We start from the raw sequence: 15577 nt of genomic DNA, 5'->3' as shown, positions 1-15577 counted from the left end.
ACCATTTATTCAGGCTTTCTAACATTTCTTTTAGTGAAGTACTTGTAGATTACTGTGAAGATCTTTTACATTTTCTGTTAGGTTTGTGTCTAGGTATTTAATACTAATTTTTCCATTACAAAGCTTGGTACAGTGCCTGGCATGTTATAGGTGCTCAATAATTTTTTAAAATTGATGAATAAGTGAATATGCATATAGTTATTGATAAATCAAAAGATGTGTGTATTGAGCAAAGTCTGAAAAGAACTCCAAAAGTGAATTTTCACTTATTTTGAAGGGAGAAGATATTTATACTTAAAAATTCTGGCATTTTTTAACAACTGCAATTTTCTTTAGAGTCGTGTACATTTCTATACATGTACATATGTAGTCTTTGCTTAATGCTTTGGAGATTCATGTGTATTACTGTGTGTAATCAGTATAGTTTGTTCCTTTTGATTACTGAATAGTGTTCCGTTTACAAATATACCACAGTTTATTCATCTCCTTGATGGAAATTTGGGTTCTGGCTTTGGGCTAATACAAATAAAGTTGCTATGAACATTTAAATACAAGTCTTTGTGTGAGTGTATGTTTTCCTTTCTCTTAGGGAAATACCTAGGAATAGGGTTACTGGGTCAGATGATAATTACATGCTTAACATGGTGAGAAATTGTTAAACTGTTTACCAAAGTGGCTGTATCATTTTGCACTTCTACCAGCAGTTCTGCGAGAGATCCTCTTCTTCACAGAACCTCTCTCTATTCTTTGTCTTAAATAATAAAATATCTTTTAAAGAAACTAGAAGAAACACACACACGTGTAATTTTTTACATTTACCCACATATTTGCCGTGTCCATAACCATATATTTTGTTACAGAAAACAAAAAGAAGCTGAAGATCTGTAGTTTCCATTTGGTGTCATTTACCTTCAACTTGAAGACTTCAGCATTTTTTTGTGGTACAGTTCTGCTGGTGATGAATTCTCTCTATTTCATTGATCTGATACTGTCTTTTCTTGCCTTTGTTTTGGAAGTGTAGTTTCACTGGATATAGAATTTTGAGTTAAAGCGATTTTTGTAAAGACGTTCCATTTTCTTTTGGTCTCCACTGTTTCTGATGAGAAATTAACAGTTAATGTATTGTTACCCAGTATATAATGTAATGTTTTCTCAGACTGTTTTGAAGATTTTTCTCCTGTTTTTGGATTTCAGCAGTTTTTCTGTGATATGCTAAGGTGTCCTTTCCTTAATATTTATCCTGCTTAGGGTATATTGAACTTTGCAGATCTTCAAGTTCATGTTTTTAACACATTTGGGTAAAACCCAAATTATTTACCATAATTTTTTTACCCCATTCTCTCACCTTCATTCTGAGACTTCTGATACACATATTTTAGACCACTTTTTATTGTCTCATGGGTCACTAAAGCTTTTTTTATGTCTTTACAGTCTTTATTCCTTACTCTTCTTCAGACAGGATAATTACTATTGTTTTTGTCTTCTACTTCTGTGATTTTTTTTGCCATATCCAAATTCTATTAAATCCTTATCTGATTTTTCATTTCATATACTCCCTCATATGGTTTTTTTTGATAGTAAAGTTTTTCCTCCTTAACTGAAATTTCCACTTGTTTAATGCTTCATAACCGTATTTTTTTGAAAGTCCTTGACTGTATTTGTAGTAAGTACTTTAAAATCCTCATTTGCATGGGTCATCTCAGGATTGATTTCTGTTGGCTCTTTTTTTCTCTTGATTAGGAGTCCCAGAAATATTCTAGTATGTGCAATAAATCATATGGTCATCTTGCTTTTACCTGACAGGTATTTTTGTTCCATATTGAGTCTGCAAGGTGCTTATCTTGTTTTTGAGCATTTTTGGTGTTCTATTTTTATGTTTTCTGTCTTGGTGTAGTTAAACCTGAGGGAGTTTGTTGAAACATGAATTCACTCCCTCATCTTTGTCAGATGTTTCTGTTTTTTGTAAAGAGAAATGCTTCAGATAGTTGGGCATTGTTTTTAATTGATAATTTGGGTAATGTACTTGAACTGAGTGAGTCTCGCTCTAGAAATAAAGGAATTTTATTTATATATTTCCTCTCTGTTCCAAATGTTTTAAAAAATGGTTGTTTAGATTTAACTTAAACATGGTAGAAATGAAAAAACTTTGTAAGAACTAAACTGCAGTAATACTAGAAGTAAAGGTAAATGTGTACATCATTAAATAAGAGATTAATTACAAATTCATTTGAGGCCTGACCTTTACCATAAGAAAAAGTACGTTTATAGAAAAATGTTATGATTAAGTACGCGTTTGTGTATGTGTGTGTATGTCCAGATGCCTTTTATGTTATTTTTAGTGCTTGTTTACAGGGTTTATATCAATACCTAGCTTCTTCGATTTCTCAGTAGAGTCATACACATTAAACATAAAGTAACTGTCAGTATTAATGAAAATATGTTCATTAATTTTCTAAATTATTAATTCATATTTATTAATTTTTGAGCATCTAAAGATGGCTCTAGGTTTCCCTGTGAATATAACTGTGTCTACATTCCATGGAAAAGGCTTTAGGGGATTGGAAGGACGATAATATTTCTTAAAACTATCCCTTATTTTTTTTAAAATGATTTTTAATATGCTATCTTATTTAATCCTCACAACAACCATGATTTTTCCATTTTGTGTTTGAGGAAACACACAGACTAATGTATTTTCCCAAGATGATGCACTATATGAATGCCAGAACTGGAGTTTGAACTTAGTGCCGTCTGATTCCAAATGGGGTGTTTTTCCTGGTTTACCTTATTTCTTCTTAAAAACTTTGAGTGTTCTTATTTTCATTATTTTCTGAATATTCTTAAGAGTTTTTATTTCCTTTTGGGCCAAAAAAGGTTTTCACTAAGTAAATAACAAAGTATATTTTTGTTTTGTTTTCAACATCCAATTTTTAATTATACAAAAAGTTGAGAGGACTGGGTGTGGTTCTTTCTTGGTAGGCAAGAGAATTATTTAAAATTTTTTATTGTTGATCTGTAGATTTATTGTATTTGCTTACCAAATGTGTTGTCCTCATTTTCTCATGCTTAAAATTTCTTTATGTTCGTTTGTTTTTAGTACATAATTTAATACATCATCTTTATAGTTCATTATTCCTTAAAATGTCTCTAGATTAAAAAGATCTCATACTTTGTTTCTCATTCTTGATGAGCTGTCTGTATAAAATGAACCTTATCAGCTCAAGTTTTCACCTCTTTTACATCGTTTATTTCTGAAATCTGGGTAAAATTGAAGTCTAGGCAAGCACATGTGACTAGAAACTCCCCCTTGTGTGAGAGTGTATTTTTAGTAAAAAAGAACAGAAGAAACTTCACAAACCACTTCTTTTTTTCTTTTTCCTTAGTAGATCACAATTTGTGACATTCTTTTAGGTTTTAGAAACAAGTGAATTGGTTTATACTGAAAAGAAACCAGATTACATGAAATGTATACCAGTATCTCTGATGAAGGAAAACGATAAGTCACAAAAATTGCTTTTAAAAATACAAAGTATTACGGTCCTCTAATGTCTACAGAGAGAATGATTTTTTTTTTTAATTTATTTATTTGACACAGAGAGAGTACATGCAGAGGGAGAAGCAGGCTCCCTCCTGAGCAAGGGGCCTGATGCGGGGCTCCATCCCAGGACCCTGAGATCATGACCTGAGCTGAAGGCAGACACTTAACCATCTGAGCCGCCCAGGCGCCCCAAGAGAATGATGGGTTTTGACTAAGATATTTTAGATTAATTTCTTTGCTTTTATAAATTCCTAAATCAAAATTAGTTAAGAAAAACTAAATTAAATTGGAAAGCGCTGAACTTGGAAAAGCCAAATTGAGCTTTAGAATTTGTTATTACATCATTTTCTGTTCTGCCTTATAGCTAGCGTTTAATAAATTTATAAATATTCCAATGGATTTATGTAGAACTATGATTATTCATAAATTATATATCTTTAGTTTTAATATAAAAATTCTAAGGAAACTCCATATAATCTTTGTTAATTAAATTTTCAGGTTTGGAAACCGCTTTGTTATAAAGTAAAACAATGTAACAAAAGTAAATGTAATGTATATATGTAACAAATGTAATAAATGTAACAAAAACAATGTAACAAAGTAAAACAATGGCTGTTCCTACTTGTAAGAAGTATGATACCTTTTATGAAGCTTTTAAAAAAAAACTAGGGTTATAAATATTTAGGTGACTGCTTTTAATTGTACTATAATTTAAATTGTTACTTAACATTGCCAATTTTTCCTTTTTAGTTCTTTGATACCTTAAATTTTATGTAAATCTGATCTTTACTGGGTTTTGTTTTTAATTTTTTCTTTCATTGGTAATTCCTCTCAGTTCTGCTTTCTAAAAATATCTAAAATTGACCATTTGTCACCACCTCCATGCAACTACCATTTATCTAGACCCTCATCATATTTCATCTGTATGGATTCTTCCTGTAGCTTGTTGCTTGATTTCCTTCTTTTACTTCTTCCTCTACACAGTCTTTTACCTACACAGCAGAAAAAGAGCGATCTCCCTAAAACCCATACTCCTCAGTCCAGAACCCTCTAAGGGCTTCTCATCTCAAGAAGGATGTCCCTTAGAGTCCTTTGTGACTGGCCTATGGCTGCTTCTCTCATTTCATCTCCTAACACTCTTTCTTCACTCTGCTTTAAACACAGGGCTTTCTTAGTCTTCCTCAAACATTTTAAGCACACTCACAAACAGAATATTGGCACTTCCTATCTTCCTCTCAGGACTCCTCCTCTTCTAGATATTTGAATGAGTTGTTGCTACACTTCATCCAAGAATTTGCTAAAATACATTTTATCAGAGGCTGCCACTGACCTTTCATATCTAAAATACTCTTTGCAGAGCTAGATACATAACTAGATTTTTATGTCTTTTTCTCGTCTTTAAGAATTTTTTTACTCAGGCCTAATTTGACAACAAATATTTTTTAGTAACATTTTATTGAATTCTTTCAAAACATTCAAATTACTTTTGCAGAAACACAGTCTTTTTTGTACTGGTAAAATCATTGCCTTATATAATATTTTACTAATTCTCATGATTATAACTACTGATACAGTTGGCAAAAATGTTTTGGGAATAAACATACCTGATTCATGATAAAGCTAAAACTTAACTGGTACAAGTGAAGTGTGGACTTCATTCCAGGGTTGTCTACCAGACTCAACATACAGACCACTATGGACATTAGTCAGAGAATATTTTACAGAAGTGGAAAGTCTTTGCTAATCATCCAGGGAGTTGATCAAGTAGATCTCAGTTAAAAGAGTTTGATTTGTAATTAAAAACAAACTGAAGTAAGTTTAGCTTGATTATATAAAAGAACTCTTCTAGATTATTATTTTATTGTTGGGTTCATCTTGAAAATACATTGTATAATTGTTATAATAGAAACTTCCATATGAAGTTAACTCCAAGAATGGGAATAAGTAACTCCTAGAGAATTGCTGCTTTTCTTAACATATATTGTAAAAAAAAATACATCTGATGAAAAATTCTGGAAGTGGATGAAAGTGATGGTTATATACAGTATTGTGGGTGTACTTAATGCCACTGAATTGTACTCTTAAAAATGATAAATTTTATGTTGTGTATATTTTACCACAATAAAACTAAAAAGTACATCTACACTTACACTCTTTTAACATAAAACCTATGACAATGTAACTCTACAATATAGAAGAAAAAGCAGAATTCATGGAATTAGAAGACATATTTATATGATACCAATTATGCCATGAATGTATTGGATAAAGTTTGGCAGTTCTTTTGCATTTTCTTAGCTATAGTTTTCTTATGTTTAATATGAATGTACTTCTCAGTTTTATGAAGAACAAATGAGTTATTCAGTTTATGAGGAGCAAATGAGGTCTTTTTTAAACTCTGAATCAGATTATAGATTGTATGTGTAATTTTTCATATTTTCAGAAGGATAATTAATTGAACTGGCTATTGGTATTGGAGATTTTTGGCTTGAGGCATTTGCTGTTGAGATTTTTAAAATGTTTAAGTTGTGTATTTTGAATTTTTTGCTTGCTTTGTTTTTCTGTGTGAAAATACAGCTTTTTCCCCCTAGGTTATAATTAATTGAGAATGGAAATGTTTATCTTATGTTTGGAGTGTTTTATTGGGCATTATTAAATTGTCAGGGTTTCTGTTATCGGTATCTTTGCCTAACAGGCCTTCTGTATAACGTCTGGAAAGAACGCTGCCTAAGCCGAGTTAGATATTGGATAACTTAGCTTTTCCGTTCTTATTTGAAGTGACTGAGTTGAAAAAACATTCACAAAAAAATAAAAATTGCAGTGGGATAGAGAACAGTAGATTGGGTAAGGTACAATGATAAAGTCATTAATCAGATTTAAGTAATAGAAAATTATTTATTTTGAACCATTGATTAAATTGCTTTTCTCATTCACCTTCAGTGAACTTAAAAGATTGTTTTTTCCCCCTCAAAGAATGAGTGGGAGGAACTCAGTTTAAGAGATATTTTGCAAAAATACAGAATGTGGAAAAATGATTAATAGAAAGCCACTTTAGAAAGCACTTTATACGATAAGAAGAAAATCAGAATTTGAAGTGGAAACAATGAGTATTAGATGAAATATATATTGAGTGTTCTATTTTGGACATAACAACTCTATGACCTAAGATATAATGTATAATACTAAAAAGATCTTAGTCTTTAGAATTCACTATCTTAAACATCTTGCATTACTTAAAAAGTATGTATTGACGGTGATTAATAGAGTAGGTGTGCCCTGTGTTCAGTTTCAAGTGATTTTTTTCCCTTAGTTGTAATATTTCTGTTTTCCCCAGAATTACTTGAGATAGACGTGTGGCCCATTGATGTATTTAAAAATTTTTAATTTGATTGCCTTAAGGCAGCATACTCAATCTTCCATTTGCCATGGTTTCTGCCATTCTTACGCTGTCTGCCTTATCACACTCATTTCACTTATGTGAAACATCTGGCTTCTGGAGACATGTGTAACTATTACTAAACCCTAACAGGCAAAAGGCAAGCACAACAAGCAAAAGCATAATTCCTGTCTAACTCATGTCTGCAAAATGCTTACCTCTCTCCTTATCATGCCCAATGAAGTGGGGATTCCCATGAGATTGGATGAGCAAGTCTGAAACCAGTGATCTTTGAATTATCCCAATGCATTGTGTCATCTATTTTTAGTTATAAGTTCTAATTCTTCAAGTGCTGTCAAGTCTGTTATATTGTGCATAAAGGACTATGCTAAATTTCCCGTAAGTCAGAGTCTTGTGGAGAGTAAAGGTTTCTAGTTTTAACTAGTTATTCTTCATACATTTTTTGAGTTGATATTTATTGGAAAGGATACATTCTTTGGAGACCTCTTGGGGAAGGGTCTGCTATTAATATAGTAATATTTTCAGTTATATTTGAATGAATGTCCTCAAAATGTGATGGTTGAGCTGTTTTTGTGGTAATCGAACTTAAAAATAAATCCTGGAAATCATTACAGAATTTGAAATGATCCATCCAGATATCACTCTGTTTAAAATTGCCCTGTTTGCACTCTCTTTTGTACTCTGCTTTATTTTTCTTCGTCAGACTTTTACCACTTAACATTTATATTTGTTATCTGTCTCTTCCTACTATATAAACCATGAAAGGGGCTTATTTCTGTTTACTGTTCTACTTCATTGCTTAGAACAATGTCTGACACAGAATGAGAAACTATTCGGTGTGTAAGTGTGTAAAACCCTTCTCATCTGACTTTAATATATTTTCTTCTGGGGACTGTCCTCTCCATCTTATCTCTAGTGGTCCTTTAGCTTAATATTTCTAAAATACAGATCCTGATGTAACTTACCTTACTCTAGGCCCTCCACTGCTCACAGAATGACATCAGTCCTTAAGCATATCTCACTTAATCTTACTGCGTTGTTGTCTCTTTCCTTTAATTAGACCTCTGAGCTCCTTGAGGAAAAGAGCTTTGTTGTCTTCATCTGCTTATCCCCTGTGCCTAACATAGTATCTGAAGGTGCTTAAGAGATGTTTGTAGAATGAAGGAGTAATATTTTACATATGAAAAAAGTCTCAAGTCCAGAGGTGGTATGTGATACATGGTGATTATGCTGCACGTTAGCTGCAGAGGTGGATTCCCTCAGTCCAGTGCTCTACCACACAATGAAGGGGGGCGGAAATCGGAAGGGGAGACAAACCATGAGAGACCATGGACTCTGAGAAATAAACTGAGGGTTCTAGAGGGGAGGGTGGTGGGCGGATGGGTTAGCCTGGTGAGGGCATGTACTGAATGGAGCACTGGGTGTTATATGCAAACAATGAATCATGGAACACTACCTCAAAAACTAATGATGTAATGTATGGTGATTAACATAATAAAAGAATCAATTTCAGTTTTTAACAAAAAGTATTTTGTTTCTTCACTTGCAGATATTGATGATGTTAAGAAATACAAACCAGGTTACTTGGAAGCTACGCTTAATTGGTTTAGATTTTATAAGGTGCCAGAAGGAAAACCAGAAAACCAGTTTGCTTTTAATGGAGAATTCAAGAACAAGGTGAAGATGATAATCTTTATTTTAAAACGTACTTGTGATACTTATATGATACTTCTTTTAGCTTGGGAGGTTTCTTATGTGAATATTTGTATATAACATGGTAACAGAAGTGCTTTATACTGACTTTAAGGACATTATTTTATCATACATATTTAAAAGGATTTTTTTTTCAGGAGATCTAAGTGAATTAAGTTTTGATACGTATATATATTCATCTCTTTATCTATTGACATCTCCCTCATCTCAGAAAATGAAGGATTTCCATGATCAGTCTAACTGCAAATTGTGTTTGAAGAAGAAGCTTCCATTTCCTATTCTGGAGAGGAAAAAGTTACTTACTTTACTTAATGTAAATCCAGAGGGGCTTCCCCTTAAGAGTTCATTCTACCATGACTGACTTAGGCTGCTTAACAAATAAGAAAACACTTGAATATCTTATTGCCATAGGATTTTTCTATTAGAATACCACAGAGTTACCATGAAGTATCTCTAATATGACACAAATGGAGAAAATGGGCCAAAGACATCAAGTTTAAGTCATGGAATATTTTTTTAAAGTTATCACCACTATATAAATTACACATTATACACCAACACTTAAGCGGGTACTAAGAAGTATGTTTTATAAGTAAAATAAGCCATGTTAATGGAAACTTAAAAATTATAATATCTTGCTATATAAGAATTTATTGCTTGACCTAGTATTTTTGAAAAGGAACATTCAAAGAATCCTTAAGATCTTGAGGGCTTTGTCTAAGATTAAATGTAGATATAAAACTATTATTTTCAAATAGATACTCTTACTTAAAAATAAAGTATTGAAAATTTTTAAGATAAATTATTTTTTATCTTTTTCATGTAAAAATATTGTATTTTATATTTTGTTTGAACTTTTGTGGCTCCTTATTTCCTGAAGGTAAGATTGCTAAATCATGAATTTATAGAGTGAGGTGGTTTGGGGGTGGTTGTTTTTTTGTTTTGTTTTGTTTCCTTTTGCTTGATTTTGATAAACACTAATTTTTTCTGAACGAAGACTAGATCATTGATAGAACCTGGTTTCAGAACATAATTGTCTTATGCATTGCTTTTTACCACTTCTGTTTAAAACACATTGCCTAACTCAGGAAAATTAAGTTTTATCTCTTCACCATGTTTGAAAAGATGACTCCTGTGCTATCTAGATTTTTCCTCCTGACCCCTTTAAGCAAGTGGAAAAGTGATTCTAAATATTCATAATTATTTGAATGATTTGGTTAAAAATCTTTCCTTATATTATCCGGACAATAAATTGGCTTTTTTGTCCCATTTCTTCTTCTTTTTTTTTTTTTTTTTTTTTCCTGTTCGGACATCTTAGCTCTTTCCATAGTATGGCTGTTGTGGTTTTTGTCCCATTTGTTAAGTGGAACTCCCCAACACCACTTCATTGAACCATACTCAGGCAACAGTAGAGCTGAGAGAACTTTCTTTTTTTCAGAAGTAAATTTCTCATTACATCCTGGTTCCCAGGATTCTTTATTTTCTTCATTTCTTACCATATGTGTTTAGTTGTCATTGAAGGAGAAAGGAGGTAGTATGAATTGGTTAATATATAAGGACTCTCCTTAAGGAAAACTAACAACATTTGGGGGGGTGGGCATCAAAAGAATTCGCTGCTTTGGAATAACAAAGCAAGTGTTCCTTTAGATACGTATCTAGCAAGAGGCGTGTATTGTTGATTTTGCATTTTGGGACACAGTATGAATTTATACTAAAAAAAATTTGAGAATGTGTAGGAGGTTTACTTAGACAGCGGATATTCTAGAATGATTATACAGTTAGACTGCAGTTTTGATGATGAAATTAATAGGTATAAGCGTACTTATAGGCAAGGGACTAGACTAAGCACTTTGCATACAACTTATCCTTTCAACAGCTGGATAATTTAAACCAAGTGTTGGCAACTTTTTCTGTAAAGTACCAAATAGTAAATATTTTAGACTTTGTAGGCCGTATGGTCTCTGTCACAACTACTCACCTCTGTCATTGTAGTGCGAAAGCAGTCACAGGCCATGCACAAATGAATGGGCATGACTGTGTTCAGTAAAACTTTATTTATAAAAACTGGTGGTGAGCTAGATTTGGCCTATTGGCCTTAGTTTGCCAACCCCAAATTACATTATCTCCATTACCTTCTACTTAAAGATGAAGAAGTTAAGACTTAGTGAGATTAAGTAACTTGCTCAAAAGTCACACAGCTGATAAATAAGGATGCCAGAATTTATACTCAGGTTTGCCTAACTCCAGAGTTCATATTCTTAAAAATAAACTGTCAGTGAGAATAGTTCCATGCAAGTATAATGATGTGATCTTTATGTCTGTTTTTGGTTTGGAACTAGGCTTTTGCTCTTGAAGTTATTAAATCTACTCATGAATGTTGGAAAACATTGCTTATGAAGAAGTGTGATGGAGGGGCTATAAATTGGTAAGAGTCTTTCTGTGTAATGTTATTTTATTATTAATGGTACTAAACAACCATATTATGCTAGTCAGATCTGATTTTTTAAAGAGTTGCAGTTTTTTTTTTTTTTCATTTAAAAAGTGCTTATGGAAAGCAATACCAAATGCTGGACACTGTGAAACTAGGAATTGACATGGTTCCTTTTCCCAAGGGATTTATAGTTTAGTGGGGGATACTGTTGAGTAAACAGGCATTTCAATTATAATACATTGTAATATGTGCAAAGATGGGGTAAAAAAAATTAGTGATTTTTCAGTATGCAAATGGTTATTTTGTTTATGTGTAACTAGCACATCATTTCTTGATGAAATAGTAATAAGCCTTTTTTCCAACATGATCTGGGTCACTAGCTGATTGAGGAAAGGGAATCAAATGGTAGTGACATACATAACTCAAACATTGTATTCCTTTTTTTTTTTTAATTTTTTTTTTAAAGATTTTATTTATTTATTTGACAGAGGCTCAGCGAAAGAGGGAACACAAGCAGGAGGGGTGAGAGAGGGAGAAGCAGGCTTCCACCTGAGCAGAGGCCCGATGCGGGGCTCAGTCCCGGTACCCTGGGATCATGACCTGAGCCGAAGGCAGACGCTCAACCAACTGAGCCACCCAGGCGCCCCTGTAATTCCTATTTTAAAACATTTAAATGTACCTTTATTTACTCCTCTTTGGATATAGTGCTAAGACCTTTTCTATATAGGTTCTAAATAAATTATATATATTCTAACATAATATTGAATAGAAAACCAAGAAAGATCCTCTAATCCTTAAACCGCTTACAGTTAAAAACTCATATAGATTTTTAGATTCTTTTTTCTAAACCTTTTTTACAGTTTTCTTTGACACCAAGTTATTATAGTGAGTCACCTTTATTGAGGCTTTTTAGCCTTAGTACTATAATCTATTCTCTTTCCACACTCCCTTCTTTGATGAGCATGATTACTGCTTAAATTATGAAATAGTAACAAGGGCAACTCACATAAACAGTTTTAGAAACAAAAACAGTGGGCTCTGATAAGCCTGACTGTAGGAAGCAAAACAGATAGTCATTCTATAGAGTACTACCCAACTTCATTGTCCCCTTCTCTGAATTAGGAGAAATTGGGAAGCTATTCAATCTCCAACAAATACTGATTTGAGGGTCTTCTGCTGGGGACTGTGCTGGTACTAGGATTATTGCTGTGACTACAATAAATAGAGTCCCTGCCCTTTTGGAGCATGAAGTCTGGGAATCAAGAGACACATTAAAGAAATCACTAGAATAGGGGTGCCTGGGTGGCTCAGTCGGTTAAGCAACTCTTGATTTCAGCTCAGGTCATGATCTCAGGGTTATGAGATCAAGCCCCATGTGAGGCTCTGCGCTGAGCATGGAGTCTGCTTGAGATTCTCTCCCTCTCCCTCTGCCCCCCCCGCCCCCGCTCGCATGCTCTGGCTCTTAAAAAAAAAAGAAAAAGAAATGATTAGTGTAATCAGGTAGAGTAAGTAATTAGTCTAAGGAAATATTTTATCCATATCATCGAGAGGGTCATCTTGCCTACAACACAAATGCTTGCTTGGGCATTATACGTTCAGATTCTGTTCTCTTGTAAGTTCAAGTGATACTGTCAGTTCGTTGATCTTCTCCTTTCTTCTTACCTCTTTTGCAGACCACTCTTTTTTTCAGCATAGTCTTAAAATTTAGGTGGTGGTTTCTAATTTAAATAATACAGTTTATTAACAAAACTGGGTATAACTGAATGCCTTCTAGTCCTGACTATCCTAGTAATTAGTAGACCTAGGTATCCTTTATGATATTCTAAGATCGTCTAAGTGAGATATTCATGTAGTGAGCTCCTCTAAAAAGAAGGGGTCCCTCGGTGTATAAAGAAATATTTGCTTGCTGTTTGCTTTCGTCTTCTTCCTTATGGTACTTTCTGAAAAGCTTTTGCAGTCCTTGAAGGGTTTATATGTTTTCCAGGTTCCTCAGCTACACAGCTAGAGACTATTGCTTTGGTTAGTTTTTCTATAGCTTGATGTCATTCCTTCCATACTGAGTCTGATTACCTTTACTCTGAGGGTAACTTTATTTGTACTCTCGGGAGTCATTTTTCTGTAGCCTCCTAGGTAATGATAAGGATTATGTTAACAGTAAGAATTGCAATTTATTGAACTTTGTGTACTATCTTTGAAGTGTTTAATATGTGTTATCTAAATACTCACAAGAATCGTATAAGATACATATCATTGTCTCCATTTTACACATGAGGAAATTGAGACCACATAGAGATTAAGTGATCTGTCTAAGGTCACACCGAGTGGTAGAGCCAGGATTTAAGCCAGATTCCAAACTTACTCTCTTACCAGCTATATTCTACCTCTATCTTTTCAAAGAAATACAACTAAATAATTTTTTTAGCTTAAAAATTTTCAGGGCATAAGTTTCTGGGCATAAATTTTATGCATCTAGATACTTTAAAGTCCGAATCTTCAGATTTTAACTCATTTTGTCCATTTTCTTATTTTTATCACTACTTGATTTGTAAAAATATATTCATAGTAGTAAAGATTTTATTTCCTTTGTCTTAGTAAATTGCTTCTTTCTCTTAATTCCTTAAAATATACACTGTTACTGATTAGCAACCTCCCCCCTTCCTTTTTAGCCTGTTTTCCCTACTGAGTTGAGTTTAGGTCCACTTTTTTTTTTTTTTTTTTAATCACAGCATTTCTCTCAAATCATGTATAGTGTGTTGTAATTACGTCAGAAAACTTGGAAAATTCAAGTGCATTGTCTTCTTCTTTAAACCTAGTGAATTAGGATCTCTGCGGAGTAGGGTCTAAGCATCTGTATGTTTTAAAGCTTCCTTCGTAGGTGCTTCTGATAAGCCTCTCTGCTTAAGAACTGTAAAGTCCCAACTTCTAATAGAAGAGCAAACAAGTCTTCTAGGATTTGGCCTTGCTACCTGTCTGCCCTCATTTTCCATCACTTCTTGCATCTTACTTCAGTTCCAACAACTTAGAAACACCTGTCACCCCGCAAACACCCCGCTCTGATTAACCTCCAGGCCATTCATGCTGTTTCCTCTGCCATGACTGTCTTCTCATTTCTTGAACTCGCTAACTTACTCCTCTTTTTGAGACTTAGTTTTGACTTCTCATTCTCTAGGAAGCGTTCCCTCAGACTAGCCTCGTGCTAGCTGGCAAGCCACGGACACTGTGTTTCTTGCTCCCTGTGAACTTCTGTCATTGCATTTACCAGTTACTAACTGCTTGGTTTATGAATTTGTCTCCTCTTCTGGAACATAAGCTTCTCCAAAGCAGATGAATAAAGCTACCTTATTCATCTTTATATTCCTTATGCCTGACATGTGTTAGCCACCCAGTAAATACCTGTTGGAGTAAATTGTTGACTAATATTTTAAAACCAACAGGTATTTGTTGTTTCTCAAATCTAGTGCAACTCTTCTTCCAGGATCCCTGCATGTATTAAATTCTGTAATTGATACTTTGCGTAGTCTTTTTTATGTTGTTATTTTTATTCTTTTTTGCCATTGCTTAGTATTTACTCTGAAAGCTACATATTCTTTTAACAGAGAGAATTTGATTATTTCTATTCTCCCCTAAGGGAACTTTCCACTGTTTTGTAGGAGAAACAGAGTTTTTGCCATTTGAGTTTTACTGTCCAGCTCCTTTTGGTCTTTCTTCCACCATGGCTTATTTATCTACCTTATTTTTAAGAAATTAGAAATGTACTCTTCATTTTGCCTGGTTATTTTATTTCACTAACTATTATTTATTCAGACCCATCTATTTTCCAAATTTTTCAAGTTTTGATGGATTCCCGGATGCACTTCTAAAGCATCTGAGTTTTTTAATTTAATTTTTAATTCAGTTTTACTTTAACTCAGTTACTTGTCATTTACTCGTAAGTTGTTTTATATTGCAACTTTTCTTGTTTAATGTACTCTATATAGTACTGTCAGAATTATCTTTGACAAATACAAATGTGATTGTCATTTTTGCTTAAAAATGTCTTGTGGCTCCCTTTGATCTTGGAATATAATCCACTTCTTCTATATGTTAAACAGTATGTCCAGACCTACTTTTCCAGCCTCATGTTCTGTCCCCTCCTATCTCATTCTCTTTCCTCCATGAATGCCTGCTCATTCTTCAAGAAGCAGTTCTGCAACGAGTTTTTATTTCTTTTGGGCAGGATTACCTATACTCTCAGATGATTGCTATATACTCCTCTGTGTAGAACTTGCAGTGTTTTATTATTTTTTTATGCTTTAAATTGAGTTTGTATCTGAGCACTTAGTGACAGGACTTGACACATAGTAGTTGATACGGGCTTACTGAATAACTGTATATATTACCTATATACAAATGTGTTCTACAAAATTGTGTAGGTCTTAAAATTGTTTCTTTTTACCTTTCTCTAGAGGAAGGTGTACTTGATCTGTGTATGGAGAGTTCCAGTTCTTTTAGCTTTCTC

The 15577-nt window shown here is 33.4% G+C and overlaps 1 protein-coding gene across 5 annotated transcripts in view; it reads left to right on the top strand.

The window, feature by feature from the left end:
- Positions 1-15577, top strand: part of PPA2 (inorganic pyrophosphatase 2) — an 83527-nt gene that overhangs the window by 46789 nt on the left and 21161 nt on the right. For all 5 annotated transcript variants that reach the window (XR_003520735.2, XM_027598631.2, XM_027598629.2 and 2 more), the window contains 2 exons: positions 8485-8612; positions 10988-11073. Coding sequence is in view for 4 of the 5 variants with exons in the window: in XM_027598631.2 (XP_027454432.1) it covers positions 8485-8612; positions 10988-11073 (214 nt within the window). In the remaining variant the exon portion in view is untranslated. The remainder of the gene's footprint in view (positions 1-8484; positions 8613-10987; positions 11074-15577) is intronic.

Source organism: Zalophus californianus, chromosome 2 (assembly GCF_009762305.2).
Source record: "Zalophus californianus isolate mZalCal1 chromosome 2, mZalCal1.pri.v2, whole genome shotgun sequence".
Classification (NCBI taxonomy): domain Eukaryota; kingdom Metazoa; phylum Chordata; class Mammalia; order Carnivora; family Otariidae; genus Zalophus; species Zalophus californianus.
The sequence above is the reverse complement of the archived record's forward strand: the minus strand, read 5'-3'. Positions and strand labels throughout refer to the sequence as shown.